Source organism: Oreochromis aureus, linkage group 9 (genome assembly GCF_013358895.1).
Source record: "Oreochromis aureus strain Israel breed Guangdong linkage group 9, ZZ_aureus, whole genome shotgun sequence".
Taxonomy (NCBI): Eukaryota; Metazoa; Chordata; class Actinopteri; order Cichliformes; family Cichlidae; genus Oreochromis; species Oreochromis aureus.
In genome coordinates, this window is record NC_052950.1 from 18,764,267 (window position 1) to 18,787,941 (window position 23,675).

At 38.2% G+C, this 23,675-nt stretch overlaps 2 protein-coding genes across 6 annotated transcripts in view; one reads left to right on the plus strand and one right to left on the minus strand.

The window, feature by feature from the left end:
- Nucleotides 1-18,731, minus strand: sec22c (SEC22 homolog C, vesicle trafficking protein). Of its 4 annotated transcripts, none has more exons than XM_039617605.1 (8): nucleotides 18,228-18,482; nucleotides 16,344-16,555; nucleotides 15,948-16,111; nucleotides 15,612-15,791; nucleotides 15,338-15,456; nucleotides 14,915-14,980; nucleotides 14,565-14,814; nucleotides 1-121 (listed from the first exon to the last, which is right to left on the minus strand). In XM_039617605.1, exons 2-7 carry the CDS (start codon nucleotides 16,523-16,525, stop codon nucleotides 14,614-14,616), a joined length of 912 nt encoding a protein of 303 aa, XP_039473539.1. In that variant the 5' UTR covers nucleotides 16,526-16,555; nucleotides 18,228-18,482; the 3' UTR covers nucleotides 1-121; nucleotides 14,565-14,613. The 4 variants fall into 4 exon arrangements, with proteins under 4 accessions (XP_039473539.1, XP_039473540.1, XP_039473541.1 ...); XM_039617606.1 differs by having other exon boundaries at nucleotides 2-96; XM_039617607.1 differs by lacking the exons at nucleotides 1-121; nucleotides 18,228-18,482 and adding an exon at nucleotides 18,670-18,731 and having other exon boundaries at nucleotides 10,696-14,814.
- Nucleotides 18,509-23,675, plus strand: part of nktr (natural killer cell triggering receptor) — a 17,091-nt gene continuing 11,924 nt past the window's right edge. For both annotated transcript variants that reach the window (XM_031732466.2, XM_031732467.2), the window contains exons 1-3: nucleotides 18,509-18,638; nucleotides 20,804-20,882; nucleotides 21,424-21,498. In XM_031732466.2, the coding sequence (XP_031588326.2) occupies nucleotides 20,825-20,882; nucleotides 21,424-21,498 (133 nt within the window). In that variant the 5' untranslated portion in view covers nucleotides 18,509-18,638; nucleotides 20,804-20,824. The remainder of the gene's footprint in view (nucleotides 18,639-20,803; nucleotides 20,883-21,423; nucleotides 21,499-23,675) is intronic.

Here is a 23,675-nt window from a genome sequence, read left to right on the forward strand (position 1 = left end):
GCAGAGGAGGGGTGGTGCAGTGGGTTCAGGGGGCAGTGCTGGAGAGGCTGGCTGGGGCTGATCCGGTAATCAGCCTCTCCCTATATCAGGAGGTCACTGGGACCAGATGAGAGAGAAATCACTGTAAATAAAATGTCACCAACCCTTCAATATTGTATACGTGACGGGTCCTTTGGTCACAAACATGAAACTATATTGTTATTTTTCAGGTAAATCGCCTAATAAATAACTGTATAGTATTACTTTTAAACAACTTTTTGACAGACATAAAAATTTTTATGACAGGTAGTGTTTTTTACAGGTTTACTTATGTTACATAACTGACAGGTAGTCACTAATAAAAATCAATTGACCCCTAAACCAGCTGATTCACTATTTATTAAATTAATGTAAAATAACTTTGGCATCTTTAAATGAACCATGAAAACTTACGGTACATATGGGTCAAAATTTTGCATTTTTTGAGTATTTTTGAGTCCATGTTACTTCATAAGTACAGGAAATATCCACCTGAAATTTTTAGGGAGATGTTCAATGCTAAAATATCTTTTTTTTTTTCAGCACTGTTGCACTAACATCATAATAATCGGATATATAATAGTTTAAAGCAAACCTCTACCAGTGTGATGTCAAAATGCTGATTTAATGCTAAAAGTGCATTTTGTGTAAACTTATAGAGTAACATAGAGTAACAGAAACAAGCAGATCGATCAATGAGGTCAAAGTTCAGTTTGTAACCTCTGACACCTGTAATGTAAGGTATAGGATGTCATTTTTCCTTTCAATCTCTAAGGATGCCGAGCTGCTCTTTCATCTTGCTTTTATAAAAATAAATGCTCAGCTATGATTAAATCACACCGCAGTTAATTAGAATGTCATTTTTCTAACACATGTGCATTAATTGGTTACATACATGATTTTTCACCACCACGCAGGCAGGGTGTAAACAAGCTTGGGAAATTACACCACACATTTATACAATCACGGGAAGCTTGATCTCACATATGAAATGAATGCACAATTCATCTATGGAAATTATTACTCACATAGCATTTAAAGTCTTGTCTGGGTCAAGTATTTGTATTGTTTGAAAGTTCTTGTGCCTTCACGTGGAATTTCTTTGCAGCTAAATCAATCTAATTAACTCTTAACGCACAACTGTATCCAAAAATAGGTTTTGCTTGCATTATCAGATTTAGATTTAAAAGCCCTGCAGCAATGCTGTGAATCCATCAAACTTCCAACTTCAAATTAAAAAAAAAGAAACTAAAGAAAAAACTAAAATATACCTGTTTAAAAAGCAGACTGTGTTTTGAAATAATGACTTTTCATCTGATTGCTTTTCTAATATTCCTTTGCAGCAGCTTTGTAGATAGCTCACACAGGAGCGGTTAGTGTGGGACTGATAGAAGAGCCAATTTCTGTCTATCTCTGTGTTTTTATAAACGGACAGGAGGTGGATGAAAGCAAAAAGAGTAAAGTAATGGGATTATGGGGGGTATTTTTTAAAAGCAATGTTAAGGCTTTACATCAACCCCAGAAAAGGGCAAATGAAACACACAGAGCGCAGCGCGTGCTCTGTACATGGATGAAAAGACGTTTGCTTAAATCAAAGTGTAGAAAAGTGCAGACTTTCAGCTTTAATTCAAGCGTTGTAACAAAAGTATTGCAATAACTGTTTAGGTTTTACAGCCGTTTTTATTCACAGCCCCCTATTTTCAGAGGCTCAAAACCATCAGTATGCTGAGAAAAATGTGAATAAAATGGAGCGCAATGAAACCCAAGTTTTATTCACAGCAGGACATAGAAATCATATCAAATGTTTAAACTGAGAAAATGGCTCATTTTGAGAAAAATATTTCTTCATTTTGAATTTGATGGCAATAACACACCTCAAGAAAGTTGGGACAAGACTAAGTTTACCACTATGAAATATGAGCTGCTTTTAATGCAGTGCTATCTGAGGACCTGATGATAATGGGCGTCCAATACTATTTTCAACCTTGCGCACAGAGAGATTTCTCCAGATTCTCTGAATCTTTCGAAGATGTTATGTGCTGTGGATAACGAGAGATTTTAAGTCTTCACAATTTTTAATTTTCTGAAATAGTTCCACAATTTGTCGACACTTTCATCATTGTTTTTTGTGTGTTGCTTTTGTTCTTTTTGCAGATTGCTAAACCTCTGTTCATCTTTACTTCCGAGAAACCCTCTGGCTGTTTCATTTTAGCACCACATAGTTTTCCAGCCTTTTGCGGCCCCTGTCCCAACAATTCACAATCTCATCAGGGAACAATTAATTGAACAAGCAAGTTATGATTTCAATTCACTAAACTCTATGGCCATTCTGATTGCTCCCGAGCAACAGATAAATTGACTTTGTGGTGAAACTGGTTCTCATCCGCTGTATGTAAAAAGTCAAGAATGAACTTTGAGGCTCAGCTTTACAGAGAACATCTTAAAGTCCTTAAAAAACTGAATATTTGTCAGCTACATAGTTAAAATACCAATCCATGGCAGACATGGATCCTTAGTCAACTCTGTCTGATAGGCTTCAAATCCAAGTGGCATAAAAATAAACTTGTATGTCTACATTGTTCTGTGTAGAGATGTCCAAGCTGGATCCCTGAGCAAGGAACATCAAAGACTCAGGGCTTCTGAATTGTTGAACGTATGATAAGCATGAGGAAAATGTGGTATTGCCTTAAGGTTTGGAGTCCCAGACTTAGATTCACCATATCACAGCTGGAACATGATGAGAATGTAAAACCTTAGCCATTATTTTTTGCAACAGTAGACATCTAAAGAGTGCAGACTGCAAAACTGAAAAGGTGTCTGGATGAAAACAAGAAGTGCCTCCTTATAGAGACTCCCAAATCTAAAAACACAGGGTTTGAATTTGACAGTGTATCATGGAGGATTTAGATGATTTTGTCTGTGTTGATATGCCCCTAAGCAGCCAAGAAATCTGTTAATTTAAAAACCTGCAATGTAGTCACAAATACAGTTAGCAAAATGTAAGCTTTAAAGGTGAAGTTCATTGCTGCCCACAGCTAATGAAACAAAGAGAGAAGGAGAAAAATCCATGATATTTTTTTTACACTTTTGATATTGAAGGCCTCCACGGGGAGACTGTAACACTCATGGCACCTGGAATGAAAGATGAATGATGCATCTGAAATTAATGGGAAAGGCCAAAGTGTAGGCTGTCAGCTGAGCAGTGAACCTGAGACAAAGATTAAAAGGATAGAAATGGGTGCCAGAGTGACTCACCTTGATTAGATCTCAGAGTAATTTCATACAGTCCTACTTCAGAAGACCGGACCCTGCAATCGCATTAAACAGGACACTTCTGACCTTCTGAATAACGTTTTTTTTTTGGTGGGTTTCTGCTGTCACAGTCATGTTAACCCTCTCTGACCTAAAAACCTAAATTTAACCAAATCATGTCACTAATACACTTTTGAATCTATTTAAATGGATGTCATTATAAAAGTGGAAATCACAATCAGAACCTCTCTGAGTAATGTTTCCAATCAAACTGCTGATGTTAAGGTGGGTTTGGTCAGGTTTTAGGAAAAGTCAGATTTTACTTACTTATGTTTTACTTGTCTGTTTATAATTTATCAACTTCAACTTATGATTCACCCATTTTAAGCAGTTTGATCAATACTTGGTACTCAAATCTTTTTTTTATCTATACCAAGGAACACATAAATTTTTTCAACTTAAATAATTTAGTCAATAAATTATTTTAAATAATTATCTAGGAGGGAAAAACAATTATCCACTATGTACCTTCTTTCTATGTCTGCTTGAGATTTCTGACTTATAAGTACTCTGGCTGTCTCCCACAGTCCAAAGACATGGAGTTAGTGGGGTTAGGTTAAATGATAACTCCAGATTGCCCATAGGTGTGAATGGTGATCTGTCTCTCTGTGTATTCCCAGCGACAAACTGGTGACCTGTCCGCAGTAGCCTGCGTTTCCCTCTATGACAGCTGGGATAAATTCCAGCCCACTACGACCCTGAAATGGGTAAAAGGATGGATGAATGTATCTACTACTTTTTAGTTTTCTGTGTGGGCTATTTCATTGCTTTATCATTATTTTTCCTATTTTAAAATGTATCCATTACCTTCACAATAATGACACAGCTTACGTCAACACTGTATCCTGAAAAGTTATGCATTTTTACTAGACTTCCATTTAATTTTTTGAATTTTGTATTTTCAAACTTGTGTCATTTGCTTATACTTGTTCAGTACATGCAATTATGGTTCGAATCCTGGACAAGCCCCCATTTGTTATGCCTGGCTTATTTAGGATGTAACAGAAAAAGCCACAGAGCAATTGATCATATTCAAAAATGGTGAAGAAAAGAAAACTGATCTGAAGCTGAATGTGGCTTAAACTATGAATAACTACAACACAGTCAAGCCAAAGCAAATAAAAAACAAGTGTTCCAGGAAGAGAGAGACACATTTTTGAAGGAAATCAGCTTCCATATGCTCCCAATCAGGTGAAGTCATTTCCTTTCTTAGATGGGAGAGCTGTTAATTAGAACATGAAAAGGAGAAAACAAAGGGCAAGCCTACTACTGAAGGCATAGGACAGTCAAAATATAGAAAAGCACATAGCAGATGCCCCCCTGTCATTTGCACTGGAGCCTAAATGAAGCCAAGAGATAACTTCTGTTATACCCATCTTTCACACAGTGGGAAAAAACATATTTCTTGGTGTATATATATTTCTAATGGAGCTACTGACATGAAATTTTCAGCAGATGCTGGTGAACCTAATTGATGACATAGAAAGAGGCTGTTATTAATTTGCACTGATAGCGGGCAGGATTACTTTCTAAAAATAGAAAGATTTCAGCTGGTTTCTTGAATTGCCCTTTTGCACATGCTTTTCTTCACATGTTCAATACTAATTCACTGTGTCACTCTACCTTATCACACATAACTTAATTTATAGACTTATTTGTTTTGATTTCTTTGCATGTGTGGATTACTCTACGCATTGTTACCAACATCTGGTGAAAATGTCAACTCGATAGCTTCCTTAGGGATACGTTTACTGAAAAAATGTTGATGTGTTCTGTACTTATTTTCCCCACTGTATGTGGGAAACAGGATGAAGTGGGAAACCTACCAGACACTAGACATGCAAATAAAGAATAGAAAACATTAGTTTAATATTTACTTACTGTATTTTTCAGACCATAAGGCGCACTGTCGATGAACAGGTCTGTTTTCATACATAAGGCACAGCGGATTATAAGGCGCATTAAGCGAAACGAAACACTCAGATAAGTCAAACTTTACTCAACTCATTCTTCTTACTTCCTCCACTTCCGCACCATTGATTCATTAATGATGAATTCTCTTGCAGCTGCTCTATTCCCATGTTGTTCCCATGACTGACCTCGAATGGATTATCTCAGTTGTTCTCCTGACTGAAGTTTGGTCCGTTTACAGCATCCTGCCATGCGACTGCATTTGTCCCTAACCATCGGGAACCCTCGCGTTAACTTTCATCAAGTGGAAAAAAGTTAGCGTTCATCCTACAGCTTCACTGTGTTTATGTTATGCTAACATAGCTGTGGCGCTAGCGATCACGTAGTACATCATTATATACCAGCTAGCCAAACTTCAGTAACCCTACAAACGTCACTGCTGTTTAGTTTTCTTATGTTGGAAGTGATAGCAGAGCTGTATGCTTTCATTTTTTCAGAAATCTCAGTCAGAACATGGTATATCATGTTTAGGTGGAAACTAGCGAGCTAACTTCCTGCTAACTTCTAACTCCGTTAAATTTAATAAATTCTGTTTTCATGGATGCCTGGAGGTTAAACTTAATTGTTACACCTGGTGAAGCGGCAACGCTGATCATTTTATTAAAGATGAAAGAATTTAACTTTCAATATTTAGTATTTACTGTTGCTGTAACTCTTGCTTGTCTCTTCTTTTTCTCAGTAATCCAGCCGTCTTAGTAAATGTTCGTCCCTGACTTTTACTATTCCCCACCTGTCTGTCCCATCTGTAACAACTGAAAATAAAATAAAATTTAACGACAAAGGGACCAAGATTACTATGAGTCCATTTGGCAGAATAAATAATGCTTCAGACAACAATCCATCAAAGCGGTGCGACAGGCAAAAAAAAAAAAAAAAAAAAAAAAGATGAAAGAATTTAGACAGTTGTAACTCAAATGCCGCAGTGTTGTACTTTGGGACCTGAAGCGAACATTTTTGACAGATTTTTGAGCGCTTTTACCAAAGTCGATTAAAACATTTTTTGACAGATTTTTGAGCGCTGTGTACCACATAAAATCGGTTCGAGGTCAGTAAGCACAACTAGAATTCATAGATAAGGTGCACCAGATTATAAGGCGCACTGTCGATTTTTGAGAAAATTAAAGGATTTTAAGTGCGCCTTATAGTCCAAAAAATATGGCACTGAATAAACTGAAAAGAGTCTGTTGTCGATCAAACCACTAACACCCCCAAACTTACCTCTCTTTTATCCAAAAAACTAACCTAATAATGGAACTAGCACACAGATCAGAAGGAATGTCTTTAGTGAATGCTTTTGCACTTTAGGAACCTGTGCAAAGGCTTCACTTTCAAGCCATGGTTGTTCCAACTTATTTGAAGCGCTCCACTTGTGGCGCACATTTTACACGCACTCTCTGAACACATGTTCATGTATTAAACCAATTAACATTCAGATTTTTAAAATGTAATTCCATTTATAGAACTATAAGGACTTTTAAGTAACCCGTGAACAAGTGCTCCTGGGAGATGCAAACATACACTGTGCAGCAGCAGTACCTTCTTCAAACCACAGCTTGCCTTTTTTACTCTGTAATATTTAAACATCATCAGGATACAAACTGTCACATGCTTGAGTGGCATGGATGCAGATTTCCTGCCTGTCAGTGACTGTCAGTCAGTGACGGTAAATAGCACAGACAAGAAATAGCTCAGTGTGTGCATCAGTAAAAAACAAACAACAAAAAAAGCTGGTCATTAACAGCTGGGGTTATTACTGCAAAATGAAGATGCAAATGGTAGTAAACACCAGATTTAAGGCGTTATGTTTTGTATGTTGTTTATCACCCGAAGCGGATAAGGGAAGCAGTGCTGCTGTTCTGTAAACATGTAGGAGGAGAAGCGCAAAAGAAATGTGAGCCATAAACACATCAACAAGACCACCCAGCTGTTACGCCTATTTGTTAGGGGAAAGAGAGCTTCTCAACAGCAGCAGCCCCCGCCAATTAGGATAAAAGGGGTTAATCTCTGCTAATGAGGATCACATCTGACACTCATTGTTTAATTTAGATGCAATGTGCCTGGACTGCACTGCAGGATTATATGTGAGCTCCTTTCTAGGTTGCAACTTCAAATATTTCTTTCTTTAATAGGCACGAGAACGCTGATAAACACTTAAAAGACTCTGTGCTTTACAGAGATAACACAAATATGTTGGTACCTTTGAATTAGTGGAAACAGAGACAATCTGTCAGAGTTGTAGGATACTTTTATGGGTTCAGCTCTCAGATATTAAATAGATGCTTGATATAGTTTTAGGTTAAAGGTCTTTAAAGACCAATGCATATTTCAATGAAACTACTTTAGCATCATTCTCATCTCTGGAGAGCCTGGCATCAAAGACTGAATATTCTGGACCAAATGTTAAGATTCAGACACCAACAAGAACAGAAGAACAGATATAAGACACTTTATTTTCACTTAATAAAAGACTGAGAGCTTTTCTCATTACTCTCAAGGCTGGTCCTGTACCTTCAGCCGCATAAAGATTTAAACCCCTGAAAAGCACATAAATGACTCTGAACACTGACCCTAATGTGGAATGCTTAATTTTCCCAGACACTGCAATGTACTGTAAAAAGCTTCTTTTTTTTAAATCAATTTACATTTAGTCAAAAAAGCCTGATTTTTTGTAATATTCTAAAATATTCATTAGAAACAAAGAATGAGCCCTCCTTACTATGAACATTTGATTTCTACAATTGTACATTTCTTTTGATGACAGCATTGAAGTGCACACTAAAAGGATAAGAGACGCTTTGAGTCAAGGAATTGGGCATGGAAATATCAGAATCAATGTGGACAAATGCCTGGAATCCTTCATTCTGAATGCTTTGTTAACAGCAGACATCAATTAATACAATTTAAAATTGTCCATCGCTGACATGATACATCCAAGGTTCGCTGCAAACTTTGTCCTTCAACTTCCCCCATATGTGACAGATGTAAAACATCAGAGTGCACATTGGATCACGCTTGTGGTGATTGCCCCATTGACCAATTTTCAGTGTCATGTTCAAAATATTTGATTGGTACTTGAAAGCTTAATGGCCATCTCACCCAATCCAGAAATTGCAGTTTTTGGCTGCAAGCATTACAACTATCCCACTGCGGTCATGCGGATGGACATCGATCTCGGAATGATGATTGCGCTGACTGTTCTAAAGGAATGCTCATCCGCTGTACCTCCCTCCTTCAGTGTCTGGCTCAAAACATGTTATCAGTCATTCAACTGAAAGTTCGATACCTGCAAACACCTGCATCAAATGTTATCTCAAAATCCTGGACTCTGTTTTGTACTCACCTTCCAAATATCACGTTGTATAAACACTCATCACTGAACTTTCCCAGTTTTTACATATTCATGACATTTAATTCATTATGGATACTGGTAGTTTCTAATTTTAATGTTTTTCTTTCTTTCTTTGTGTCTTTCTCTATTGATTATTATTATTGTGCTATTTCTTGTCCTATCATCTCAGCGCCTGAGCTGTATTTGTTCGTTGATGGGGTTTTCTATGCTGAAAAAATTAAAACAAAATATTGAAAAAAAAAAGTAATTAGAAACAAAGAATCTGAGGATTTAATATGAACATCCTATACAGTACGTTTACACCCTAATCTTCTAAGGCTTCTTTTATGGCATAAAAAGCATATTGTTTGTTTGAGTCAGCACCAGCTAATCTGAATCGACAGATTCATAAGATTAGGCTGGAGATCCTTCTGCGTTCTGAATTGCCTTTATTCCTCACTAACACATCATTGGAAGCATTCATCGCATAGGTTTAGTCCATGCTGACATGATAGCATCCCACAGTTGCTGCAGATTTGTTGGCTGTGCATCCATCCGTGACACAAAACACCCAAACCCAAAGGTGCTCTTTTGGATTGAGATGTGGTGACTGTGGAGGCCATTTGAGTACAGTGGATTCAGTGTCATGTTCAAGTAACCAGTTTGAGATTACTTGAGTTTTAATGGCATGTTATGTTATCCTGCTGGAAGCAAGCATTACAAGATGGGTACACTGTGGTCATAAAGAGATGGACATCGTGAGGAAGGATACTTATTTATGCTGTGGTGTTTAAATGATGCTCATATTGTACTGAAGGGCCAAAAGTGTGCCAAGAAAAACATCCTACACCAGTACACATCAGCCTGAACAGTTTATACAAGGCAGGATGGATCCGTGCTTTCACGTTGGGGAGTACGCCAAATTTTGACTGTACCATCCAAATATCACGGCAGAGATCAAAACTCATCAGAACTTTTTCCAGTCTTCTGTTGTCCAATTTTGGTGACCTCATGTGAACGGTATCCTCAGTTTCCTGTTCTTTGCTGTCGGGAGTGACGCCCAATGTCATCTTCTGCTTCTGCTTCAAGGTTTAAAGTAATATGTGCATATCTTGGTTGTAATGATCGGTTATTTGAGCTAGTGCTGCCTTTCTATCAACTTGGTCATTCTCCTCTGACCTCTGGCATCAACAAAGTATTTTTACCCACAAAACTGTCACTCATTGGATATTTTCAGACCATTTTCTGTAAACCCTAGAGATGGTAATGCGGGAAAATCCCAGCAAATCAGCAGTTTCTGAAATAACCAGACCAGCCCGTCTGACCCCAACAACCATCCCACATTCAAACTCATATAAATCACCTTTCTTCTCTATTCTGACTCTCAGTTGGAACTTCAGCAGATCGTCTGCAATACTAAATGCACTCATTTGCTGCAATGTGATTGGCTGACTAGATATTTGAATGAACAAGAATATAATAAAGTGGTTGGTAAGGATATATGTGGATTTTATTTAGTCCATGTTTAATGTCATAACTTTAAAGATTTTCTATCAAGTGTGTTGTGTAACCTGTTGCAACACTAATAGTTTTATGCACATTTTCTCCCTTCCCAACGGGCCTTATTCTATCTTAGATGTTAAATACATAAATAAAACTATATTTACTATATTATCTAGTTTCACGGGGCTGTTCCACAATATTCTCCATGTGTTTAAAAGCCTTAAAACATTTTCATTTTTGAGTTTCGTTTGTTTCTGTCAGTGACTGCAAGTCTCTTGGACACTGTAAGAGCTCCATCTGGTGTAATATTTGGAAAATACACTCAGTGTGGTCAGTGTTTCAGGTGTGCTGTGGCGTATTATTGCTAATTTGGTTACTTTTCCAAAAGCTTTTTTGTTTTGTTTCGTTTTGCATGCAAGTTCAGATTTAAAAATCTGCATATAGACATATATAAAAGTTAAATGAGCCCATTAGTCAAAGTAATTAACATTTTTCTTGTTGGTACTGTTCAATCACTGCTGCAGGTTCTCCTGTCATGAACTCACAAAGCAAAGATCAGGAAATGGAAAAAAAGACACTATTTATTAATGAAATGTCAGTTTTACCAGATGGGAAAAAATGCCCAGTAATCACCAGCGTTTTTGGCAGTTACAATAAATGACACGGTTCCATCATTTTCAATCATTATAAATAGAGTCACAAAACAGTAAACCCACAATTTATACAAATAACTGTTCTTCATTTTAAAAAAGAAACCGTCCAGGGATTAGAGACTTCAGGCTGGTCTCGCGAACATAAAGGGTTTTCTAACCTGCAAACTTGAAAACTGTCATGTTTCAGTTACAGGCTGCATTTGTTCTGTACGTTTTCTTTTAAAAAAAACAAACTTTTATCCTTCGTTTTCATTTCAAGAGGAAAAACAATATGCTCCATATGGTTTGGTTCAACATCTTGAAAACATTTTGTTACAAATCATTTGGTCAGCAGTGTATTTAAATACAGTTTCTGAAGTGGAAAATGCTGAATCACTAAAACCTCCTACATATCAAAAATATAAGCATCACCAAAATCCTACACACAAAATATACAGTAGCGGCTGACCGACATAGGATTTTTAAAACCAATACCGAACAATAGTTTTTTCTTCTGGGTTCACAAAACATAAAGTTTCCAAACATTTGTTAAGTGTAGTTTCTTTATGAGTCCTTGCTAAGATATCATGACAGTTTACTTCAAAAAGAATCTTGCTTTTTGTCACAACAAGTTGCAGATTACTCGTTTATGCTCAGCCCGACTCTACTCAGATCAGCCGGTTGTGTTTGTGGTGTTCCACACTTATGCTGCCCACAGAGATGTTGCAGAGTGTCCTCTGGTGCACACACTACACCAACATCAACATTCATACCATGGATGAAGGGCGTGTTCTCCATCTCTCCTTTACTTTTTAATTTTTATTTATGATGGTTATACATAGATGCTGACACCAACAGCCAACATACCCGCCGTGCCAATATAATGGTTGGACTCAATTCATCAGTAGCATAACAATTAAAAACAAAATTATGTTGTTTGAACAGTTCACTATTCCCTAATCTTAAAATCTACTTGAAACCTCTCAGCCCCAGTGAACTTCAGTGAATCTAAAGGCTTTTCATCAAGCATATACCAGGAGTTCAGGATAAAACAACCTTTTTAAGAAAAAAGTCTAGCATTACTAAAGGGCACACATGTGTAAACTGAAGCTACATTACAATAAAACTGTCCCTCTCTAACAGTGCAATAAAGTTAAAGACCTTCAGATTGCTGTAAGAAATGCAGCCTTTAAAAGTCCTCAAACAAGGGATCAAATATTAAAAAAGAAAGGATGGATTTTACATAATTCCTGATCTTACATGTTTAACTAACTATAATACTAACAATCTACTTCCTCTGATATTGAGTGCAACTTTTAGCCATTAAAAACTGACTGTAAAATTATTCTTAGTCTACTTCTTCAGCAGCACAGCGGTGGTATTTATCTAGATTTCCATGTTTACATCAATGTGAGAAACAAATATTGGATCTACTCCACTCCCTAGGAAATAGAGGCTTTTTAAACAAACCAACAGGTAAACAGAAAACAGGAACATATTCAAAGGACAATTTCCATAACTGTCTCCATAAATAGTGCAGTTTTTCTAACAAATTGAAATATAATCAGTGCTTTTACACACTCACATACTTTCTCATATGTGGAGACATGAAATAGGAATTACACTGGAGAAGAATGATTACTTATTGTTGGAAAAGCGTACATTCAATACAAAATATCCTGTTTAATATCCTGTTATAGGTAGTTAAAACAAACCTTTCATGTTCTTGTCTATGAATTTGAATAATATCTGTATAAGAAGAGCTTGCTTCTTCTTTTTTACGTCTTTGTGAATGCATACCAGACTCCTGAGGCCCGTACTATGAAGCTGGATTTGGTTATATCCAGGTATGCCCTATGGCATCGTGCTGTCAAACCTATTTGCTCCAGAGCAGGTTATGTTCCTGATTAGAGATCAGTGGGTACAAAAACCACTGCCCGACCATTCAATTACCTGAAAGCATCACCATTAATGGGAGATCCCCAGATGTCTGTGTGCAGACAGTGGGAGGGTTAAAATCTTTATTTATCAGCATCTAATGTCTTTGTGTTTCCCTGTCGAACATCAATCATTATTATAGATTCTTAGCTGCAATTTTATTCACTGACTTTGTTCTCGTTGGCTGCAAAAAAGTTTTAAAACAATATTTTTGTTCTAGAAGCATTAATAATTTATCCTAAAGCTGTAACTGCTGACCTTATATCAAATTTACACTTAGACTAAGCTTATGTTGACACCAGCAAGGCTGCAGCTGAAAGAATAAAAATTAAATATGGGATTTTAAACATTAATTTCACAAAACACTCGATTATAATCCATCAGATTCTCTCGTGTCTTAATGACAAAGTTGTGATACTGATCAGTCTCTTAACTTACAGTCATTTGTACTCTCTTTCTTTCCTGCCTTCAAACAGCGTTATTATTACAGCAGCTTTTTTCCAGTCCGATAGCCTGAAGCGCATGAAATGCACGCATTTATGCAGTGTTTCTAATACCAGACTACTGAAGCGCTCTTCCTGTTGCAGACACTCATACTGCTCCTTTGTCTGCAGTGGGTGTGTTGCTTTCAGTCTCTTTTATGTGTTTAACATTTTCATGTTTCTCCCATTGTATTATTTTATCTTCCTTTGTAAAATCAGCTGCTATACTGCCAGCAGTTATCCACGTTTGTGATTGGTCAGACACTGTCAACACCACCCCTTTCAATTGAAGTTTCAAAGGAGACCCTGGGTTAACTTCAGGGAGTCAATAATTAGCTTCACGTGACTGATATCCAGCGTTAGAATAAGTGAACAGGTAGCATTAAGACACCCTGGTATGTTCAACTTTCTTCATAGTACAGGCCTCAGGAAGAACAGCTAAGGCTAACCTTAGCAATAGCTTAATAAAACAAGCATACTGATATTAGCACAATGTAGAGATCAACAGAAAAGATGCAAGAAAATTTTGGAGATGAAGTGAAACAACTTTCTTCTAACGAGGGGTCTAAAATTAGTAGTTGTTAAAAAAAAAAGAACCTCAACATCAAACCACAGCTGAACATATGATTAACACATTCCCTTTCAGAACAAACAGTGAAGTTACTAAATAATGGAGCCCTTAAATGTGAACCTTTGCAACGAGAAGCTGAGCACTGGCTATAAAATATATAACAAAATAAACCAAATCCATCAACCATATTTGCACTGCCACACAGAAAGAAGTAAAGCAACCATAGCTTTATATTTACACATTTGATTTTTTTTCTTTTTAGGCTATAGAGTAATTCAGTTAAGCTACATTAAATAATTTAGTTATCATACGCCTACCAGTGCGGGACGGACTATCTTATTTTCTGGGAAAAGTACGACTGAAATCAATTTTAACTTGATGTCACTGAGTGGTGTAAAATGATTATGAAAAGCTAATCAGTGCTCTGTGATAGCAGAAATACTGAGCTGGGTGTGAGAACAAATGCATTCAATTATAAACTCACCAACATAACGGGAAAAACTTTGACTGAAAAAAAGCACTTCCATCTTCTTTAAAAACTTTTCCTAAAAGTTGGGCTTGACTGGGATTCATCAGTGTTGTTCTTCATATGCATTTTTTCCTGGTTTGAGGTTAATCGGAGCATTTTAAGAATCCAAAAATCACTGCATTTTTCTATATTCTTGTTGTACACAAATGTACAGAAAGTTCGAGTACATACTGCACATGAGAAAATATGAGCCTGTTATTGTACTTTTTCAATCTTTTGTTAAAAATCCATCATCTTCATTATCGTGGATCGAGCCGATTATGTCCTCGCTCTTTCTCACCTGCACTGAAAACTGCAGCGGTGCAACAAATTTCACTGTCCTGCGCTGCTCAGACGCCACAGTCACTGGTTCTGTCTTGGACTTTGCGAGTCAGGATGAGCACGGTAGACAAGGAGGCAACGGAAACGTGGAAGAGGAGCTGCCACGCATTTCTCAAGCCGAGCAGGTGCAAGTTGCATAGGACGATCACACTTAACAGAGTGAAGCACTTCAGTTTCTTCAGAGATGAGTGGAAAAGGTAGAGGTGGCACTACAGAGCGATTCACACAGAGAAGTGTCAGAGAAAGATGGACGGCAGCATATTTCTGTTTGCAATCAAGAGTCAAGCTACTATGTGAACTACTATTTACCTGAAAAACACAGCAAGCAAATGCCAGGAGAAATGCCACAACATTCCAAATGCTTTCATAATCATCCTGCGAAAAGGAAAATAATAAATCAACTTTAAGAAAAGTTGATTTGTTGGCTTACTGCGTTTATTTCTGATTAATTCACCCAATTTGTGCACACCTCATGATAACAACTCAGCTTTCACAGTAAAATGCTAATGCACAGCGGTCAGTTCAGCCAGCTTACCTTATCTGTAATTAAAATAAGCTTATGCAAGGCCATTTCCAAATATCCCGACTTAAACAAACAAACAAACTGGTTTGCTATGCAAGAGAGAAAGTTACAGCTTATGATTGTTTTTCACATCATTTAGACTCCCCAAGTAAACAGCACCATTAATAATATTTGAAATTACAGTAATCAGATGCCAGCACTAATTGTACCTGGAATGTGTACTCCATAAGGTGAACCCCACGGATAACATTCAAAGACGCACACATGATATTGAGGACGAGAGAGAGGATGCCTGGGGCCGTCACTGGTTCCAGTCTCTGATTTTGACCTGTTAAACACAAGAAAGTAACAATATAAACACTTCAAAACAAGAAAACACAATGAAAAGCAAGAAAATATCCTCATTCCTGCATTACAAAGAATTCATACTGGCTGTCAAAGGCAGGAAGCAGAGTGCTCTGTTGCAAGTGCTTTAAGCCTTACCAGATCCAGGACCCTGCTCCATGTGCCCATTTGCAGTGCCATTGGTTAGCTCCACCTCATCCAGGTTTATTACTTGAGGTGGATGGATCCTCAGCTCCTCCTGGACTTCTGCCAAAGTCACCTCTAGGGCCGGACCACCACTTTGGTTGTACTGCTGCTTCAGCTTCTGAATAATGCTGTCTGTCAATTAGCAGCAAGATTCAGAGGTAAATTAGAAGATTTCATTTATTTAATTGTCTTTTAACACATCTTAAATTTAAAGCAAAAGAGAGAAAAACCTTTTGCAATCCCAAAAGACGCTATCAAATCTATATGAGGCAATTTCGCTCCCCTCACCGAATTCCAAAAATGGATATGGCCTGGCTGCCAAGGCAACAACAGTGCTTTTGAAGCATGCTGTGAACTCCCAGCGCAGATCTTCCAGGAAGCAGAAGGCTTTAGCAACAGGGAGGCTGCAGTGACACACAGTCATGTAGGATACACCCTCTGAAGAGACGAAGCTGAACAGGTGAGAGGAGAAAAGGTGTTTAGTAAACAAACAGCCTGACGCAGCGTGACGTGGATGCCCCTCTGTTCACATGGACAACACTGCGTATGTAGTCCGTACCACAAAATCAAACACGTGCTGATTTGCTTTAAGGCTGTGTGTTGTGCATTTTTGCAATTAGGCAGGTTCTTATGAATCTGTCTGCTGATGCTGCTGCTGCTGCTTTTCGTTTGTTGTGTGCTTACTATATATTGAGCTCCTGGCCCTTAATGGTCCCTCTGTCGGGGAAGCGGGCCAGCGCCTTGCTGATGGTCTTAATCTGCTGCTTCCTCTGCTGGAGCTCTCGGTTGTGTTCAAAGTCTGTGGAGGCTGACAGGGGAAGTCCATCCCTGACCCGAACCACAAAGGCAAACAGGATCACAGACATTATCCACTCGGTCCATGAAGCACACACTGCCTACACGGAGCAGAAAGCAAGATCAGATTACTGTTATCATATTGATTAGACTAGGTCAGTATTAGAGTCTGATACTAATACTGTTTTGTACTGCATTATGCTTACGTGTCTCTAAAATTGCTGTTTCCATAAATGAATAGTGACTACATCATAACTACAGAATGTACTGAAATGTATCTCACACGAATAAATGTCAGTATTACATCTTCCAAGCTGGAAATACTGATGAATTATCCCAACAATTAAATTAAATGAATTAAATTTCAGTACCACTTAAAAAAAAAAAAAAACCATGAACATATAATGCACCAGATTTTTAAAAGAGCACATTTAAATTGGGGATATAGTGCTGATGACAACTGTTATATAAACTTATATATATATATATAAATAAATAACCAGCTGTATTTATTTATGTTAATAACACATATAAAACAAACTGAGCTGTTAGTCTTACAGTCAAATTTCATATTCTATATTTTTTACACTACATTTTCATTTCTTATCAAATTGTGTTTTATTATTCTATTATAATAAAATATGCATGCTCAATCATCCAGGTAAGTAAATCCCCAAAAGTTGATTCTGTTCATCTGGACCTATAATCAACTTTTGGGGCTTCATGTGGAATATTTGGAGTTATTTTGGTCAAAATATTTCTTCTTCTTCTTCTTTCAGCTGCTCCCTCCTACTCCCGTGGGGTCACCACAGCGAATCATCTCCCTCCATCTGACCCTATTCTCAGAACTGTCCTCTGGCACACCAACTCTCTGCATGTCCATCAACAAAGCTCCTCTATGGTCTTCCTCTTTTTCTACTGCCTGGCAGCTCTGTATCCATCCACTACTCCTGCTTTCCACATATCCAAAGCATTTCAGCCTTGCCTCTCTAACTCTCTAGCTCTAAACCTGAACTGTCTGATGTACTCATTTATAATCCTGTCCATCTGGGTCAGTCCCGATAAAAAAACTTAACATCTTCACCTCTGGCACCTCCGGCTGTGCCTCCGGGTTTTGTTTTTTTGTTGTTGTTTTTTTTTTGTCAGTGCCACCGTCTCCAAACCATAAATGAAAGGAGGTCTAACTTGCAAACCATGTAGTAAAACTTTCCTTTCACTCTTGCTGGTATCCTTCTACCACTAATCGCCCCTGACATTCGTAACACTCCACCCTACCTGCCTTGTTTTGGATGGTTGAATCCAGGTATGTAACCCATCCACATTCATTATCTTTCCTCTCCCTCTTATTTTACTAACTTTCATTCCTCTTTTCTCCAGACCATACCTGCACCTTTTCAGGTTCTCTCCCACTTGCTCTTTCCACTAAGTACAAATCCCAACGTTGTCTGCAAACATCATATACCACTGAGACTCCTGTCTGACCTCACCTGTCAATCTGTCCATCACCATTGGTAACGACATTTGTCTACGTGAAATGTGATATTGTTTTCATTAATACTCCTTAAATTAACTAAATAAATAAATAACTTTCCAAAAAAAACCTAAACACTGCGTTTCAGAGTGCATTAGGTTCAGTTGGTGTGAACAGATGGTAACTGAACAGGGAAAATGTGTAGGTTTAAAATCTCTGTAGTCTCTGTAGTTAAACACCATTTAGAAATCTTTGAGCTAAGACAATTTAAACACTCGTGACAACATCTCGTTGCAGCTTACCTCATTATCATGGGTTTCATGCTGCACCTTGTCCCTAAGCTATTGTAGTTTAGCTGACTAATGCATCTTATCACAAACAAAAACACGCCATAAGCAGGCAGGAAACCCGCCCCAGCTTCGCGATGCAAAAGCAATCAATGATCGATAAAGAGAGCCGTCCTTAATAACGACTTATAATAGCGAAGTAAGACCTTAAATTAAAATTAGTCCAGCGAGCTAACTTCAAGTGTGCTTCCTGATACAACAAAACCACAACAAATCTTCTACGGCAAGCCGAAAGGGACAAAACTACTAAAGCGCCCACCCACCGGTCGGCTTTCTGATTAGCACTCGTCACTCAAAAAAGGGAACTCACATGCTAAGTGGCGACCGTCAGTGACTAGCTGGTTCTTGGCTAGCTACTGTACAGAGGTAAGTTACATGAATCAAAGCTTTTAATTACCTTTGGTAGGATTTTCAGCGTTGAAATAAATGCTAACAGTCTCTGCAAACGAGTGATTTTTTTACGTAAGCTGCTTAGCTAACTTTAGCCAGCTCCTAGCTGTTAGCTCCACCGCTTTGGAAAAGCGCCTAACATTTGTTTGAACAGTGTTCTCGTCGTAGCCTGGGGAGATTTCACACCGTTTTAATACTCACAGCATGGCTTAAACCCTCAGTAACCTTAGGTTGTTTTTCAGATAAACCCGAGCTACAAGGTGTGCCGTCCTGGCTGCTAACGTTATACAAGAAATGCAAAAGGGCATTCTCGGTTTCATAAATGTCGACTTTGTGAGCAGTCTGGATTTACAGCATTGTTTTGGGGTTTTGTGTTTTGTTTTTTTTGTTTGTTTGTTTTTTTTGTTTTGGGGGGAAAGAAGTCCGCTTTAGTGGTTACTGTAGTCTGCATGACATGCAAGGTAAATATCTAAAGAGCTCAGTGGAGGAGGGACTTCTCCAGAAGTTGGTTATTGTTTTCTATTCGTAGCAGCCACGATCTAACTGTTCATGCAGATGCCATTACTCGTTAACCAAACATAGTCAAGGTTAGTAATATGACACGAGTTCTGCTGTGAATGCAATGCAGCTCTGTTTATCTGGAAAGACAGGCCCCTTAAGCGGCTATGTATAGATTCAGTATTATCATCTTGACACCTTGATATACTTCCTCCTGTGCAGTAATGCCACAAAACACTCCAACTTAACACCAAGCTCACGTCTCTTCTTGTGTTCTGGGAGAAAGCTAAAGTTAAACTATGGCTAATAACACAAAACACTGCAGCTCATGTTTTATTCTTTACTATATTTGTCCTTTAGCAGATGCTAAGTTTTGTCTGTAGCGGTTCCTCCTTAGTTCCTCTCCTGCAAAAAAAAGAAAACAAAGTATCTGCACCCTTCTCCCCTCCCTTTATTCTTTTGCGTACTCGTCACATTCAAACATTGAAAATAAATGTTAATATTAGACAGAGATAACCCAAGTAAATGCAAATTACAGATTTCAAATGCCGATTTCATTTATTAGGGGGAAAAAGTTATGCAAACCTAAAACATTGAAGTGTGACAAATATGCAAACGACATCAGGAAGGGGGCAAATACTTTTTCACATTACTGTGTTTCAGACGGTGCTCTTTTATAGTGTTATGCTGTGTTATTGTTCAATAATTGTTTCCATCAAGTGAAAGCTTGTGGTGTGGTGCTTGAAGTGTCCTGAAGTAAAGTTGAGTGCAGCAATGCTTTAGTTCTGCTTGTTCAGCTGCACGAACTCTTTCCCCTCAAACACATCTCTGCACAGTTAAAAAAAGAAAAGAAAAGAAAAGAAATATTGAGCACATACCATGGACATTAAGAGAAGAAAATTTGATGAATACACATTGCTGAGAGGTTGCTGTGATTTGTTTTTTTTGTTTTTTTTCTTCTTCCGTACTGTGTTGCACTTTCATTACTCGTAAAGCTCTTTGGCAGTTCAGTCCGCTCACCCACACAAATTCCAGATAGACCAAACATTTCCTTGTACTGTAGTTGTGATTAAAACTGCATTGCTAGGACTGAAAACATTGTGGTTTTCCAACTCATGGCTCAGCAGTAAAGCACTGACATTAAACAAGTTGGTGCATGGTTTTGAGGAGATTTTTTGTCACATGATCAAGGTAAACCTTGGGATCTATTGATGGTGCTTGCTTTAATTGTCTGCTGGGTGCTTGTCCATATATAAATCATACATGCTCAAACTAAAAGCTGTAGATACACTTCCAGGTTATTATTAATGTTACAAAGCAGGCTCAGCCGGAGCGGTGACATTTCAGTGTTTGTCACAGAGCAATAAATATACAGTAAGGAGTCTGTGGTGCGCTCTGCTCGGATTTGCATAGCCTCTGTATTTCCCCACAGACTTCTCTCTGTCTCTCCCTCTCCCCCACCATTGCTCTCTCCTCCCCTTTCTGTTTCTTCCTCCTTTGCTGTCATTTAGTCTCTCCATTGTATACAGCCTCTTTCCAATGTGCTGTCTCTCTGTTGGCTTAAACTTATGTATTTTTTTTTTTTTTAAAGGGGGAGCAGCATTGTTTTTTTATGCTTAGCTTCTTTTGTTTTTGCATTTTAGGTCATCTGGACTTTGATCACAATGGGGGTGAAAGACCGCCCTCAGTGTTACTTTGATGTGGAGCTCAACCGGGAGCCAAGTAAGGGAAATCCTTATCAATTTACAGGTGGAGGGAATAGTTAGTTAGAGCCTACCTTAACTTACATACTTTGAACTGATATGTAAAAAAAAAAAAGGATTTTTAAATTAATGTTATGTATAGATTTTGCTTTTGGTGTTCAAGCTTTTCATTGATATTCATTTACAAAATGAAAGTGGCTCACTCAGTGGTGAATAAACTTGGTAGACTGGTTTAGCATCAGCTGTATCTGTGCTGAGAGGTGATATTTCTATATAACCCCTGATAGCTGATGAGAATGGAAATATGGACCAGACTGTTTTAGTGACTTTATCCTGAAAGATGTAGCTGATGCTCTTCTTCCACAGCTGTCCCTCACACTGGGGAATAGTATCAGACTTTCTGTAATAGAAGCTTGTAGCTTGTAATAGAAAATGTAGCTGTGAAGTATTAAAGATTGTTTTCGGTTGTTTACATGTTGTTGTTTATATGTGATTTATTTTGACTTTGTTTAAAGATTATACTTTTAGTGACTCTTCTTTCCCCCTTATGTGTCTTGTAGTTGGGCGTATAGTCTTTCAGCTTTTTTCGGATATTTGTCCCAAGACCAGCAAAAACTTTCTCTGTTTGTGCACTGGTGAGTAATCCTCATTCAGAGATATCTTCCAGTCAAATGTCATGACTTTACAGCATTTCGTTAATCGCATATTTGAATAATTCTGCTTAAAAATGTGATTCAGCGTTGCAAAAATCAGACTAAAGTGCAAGATTTTCACTACTTTTACTCTAAAATTTCAAAACTACTTGATTAATATGGAAAAACAGATTTCATTTATGTAGCTTTCATTTCTGTGTATTTGTTTAGAATCAGCTTTATCAAATGTCAAATTGTACCCGGTGGTTTCATAACAATGCAGGTAAATAGTGAATTGTAGTAGGTTTGTAAATGGCCAAACTTCTGATCAATAATCCACTTTGTTGACAAAAAGCTGTTTATCGATCAAAGTCTGCACAGCATTATCACCACAGGCTAAAGACTGAAGAGTCGGCAGGATCACTTATGTGGGAGTTATTGTCCAGCGGTAGTAGTGCGTCGGCACTCGTTGATGGTCCGTTGATCCACCTGCAGAGATTGTCCGTTGTCAGATAGGGGCAGTGTCAAAAATCTCTGGGGTACTCCGGAGCTGCAGAGAAGAGTGATGGCACTATTGCGATTGCCATTCATGGCAGATTGAACAGTGTTTTAGTTTTCGTTTCTGCAACTCTGAGTTGAAGACGCGCATGAAGTGTATGATAGTCAGTTTTTAATTGCAGTTTTAATGATATAGCCAATCACAAGCTCATAGATTGACACACTACACATGGAGGGAAGCTACAGCAGTTTGAAAAGATTAGACTTTCTTGAATAAACACACACGGCAATGTCTTTGCTTCCAGTTTTGACTTCTTTCCTTTATCAGCGCTGACGTGGCGACACCTAACCTTCAGGAGAATACTGCACACGCTACCTGTGCTTTAACAGTGAGCATAAACAGATGTGGTTCTGTGACGATGATAACATCAGCGTGCAAAGTGACTAACGCAGTGGTTATGCCGGGATCATTGTGACTAAAAGCTGAAGTGAGGGGAAAACAAAGTTAAAAACAACAAAACTCATTTACTGCACCACACCAGTCTGTAGTTTTCACGCTGTATCTTTTCATCTGTGATGGATTTTTTGGGGGGGGTGGGGTTTTGTGCTTCACTTCCTGTTGAACTTTGAAGGAATTTACAGAAACATATTTGCAGTGGTTTAAACTTATTTGCATAGGCTCTGCTACTTCCACAAATGGACATAAATAAAGTGTTAAGGGGGAAAATTTCACTCGCTGACTGATCGGGTCACAGCATTAGAGAAGAGGTTTTCTCTCACAGTCGAGAGGTTTGCTGAAGTTTAAGCATCAGAAACTGTTCAATAAAATAACATTTTCTGACATAATTTTGAGAGATAACGTCCTGTGATGTGCTGCATCACAAATGTTGTCAACCTCATCTGTTTGGCCTTACAGAAGTGTAACTTAACAAGGTTTATCCAAGCACTGCAATACAAAAGCAATGAGAACGTTGTTAAATAAGTGAAATAAAATGACACTAACGTAATAAAAAACATATACCATTTTATGACTTATGTTGTGGCTGCTCCGTTTCCCTAGATATTTCATCCCACAGAGCAGTGTAGTGTACTGTAGAGGCAGTGGTTTGCCTAGACAAAGTCATAAATCTGCAGACACATAGCCGAGCGATCCCCCGTCTCATTTTTCACCCTACCTGGCCAACGGGAATGCGATGGCAGCAAAGGCAGACATGGGAAAAGGCTCGTTAGTCTGTTCCTGAACCAACACATGCACAGACAGCACACCAGTGAGGCAGTAATACACACCCGCATTCAGCTGGTGCAGTTTGCTGACTTTCTCAAAGTTTCTAATGTGTCCTTTTAGAATTGGATCAGCTCACTCCAAAGGAAACCAAACCCCTGGAACAGTGCCGAAGCCAAAGAAGTAAAATACTAAACCCTTAGCTTTTCAATAGGACACACAGGCTTTTTCTGCTGAAAGCCACCTTCAACACATCACCACATCTAATTAAATCCTGCCTTCACGTCATTTCACCCCAGGAGTAAGGGGACTCTGGAGGGTAATAGCTTTGGGCCAGTATTGTGTCCCCGGTTAGTATTGGTCCAGTGGAAGATTTATTAATGAATTTGGCAGTCCTCCAAGGGAGTACCACCAGGATGCCAGACTAAAGGCATATAGTTTACTGAAAGCCACCACCCAA

What these genes read in the sequence shown, in the direction of transcription:
- sec22c (XM_039617605.1), bottom strand. Translation starts at nt 16,525, where the DNA reads ATGTCTGTGATCCTGTTTGCCTTTGTGGTTCGGGTCAGGGATGGACTT. An exon ending in GGCCAGGAGCTCAATATATA is followed by an intron (nt 16,112 to 16,343) that starts GTAAGCACACAA and finishes TCACCTGTTCAG; the next exon opens with CTTCGTCTCTTCAGAGGGTG. An exon ending in GGAGCAGGGTCCTGGATCTG is followed by an intron (nt 15,457 to 15,611) that starts GTAAGGCTTAAA and finishes TGTGTTTAACAG; the next exon opens with GTCAAAATCAGAGACTGGAA.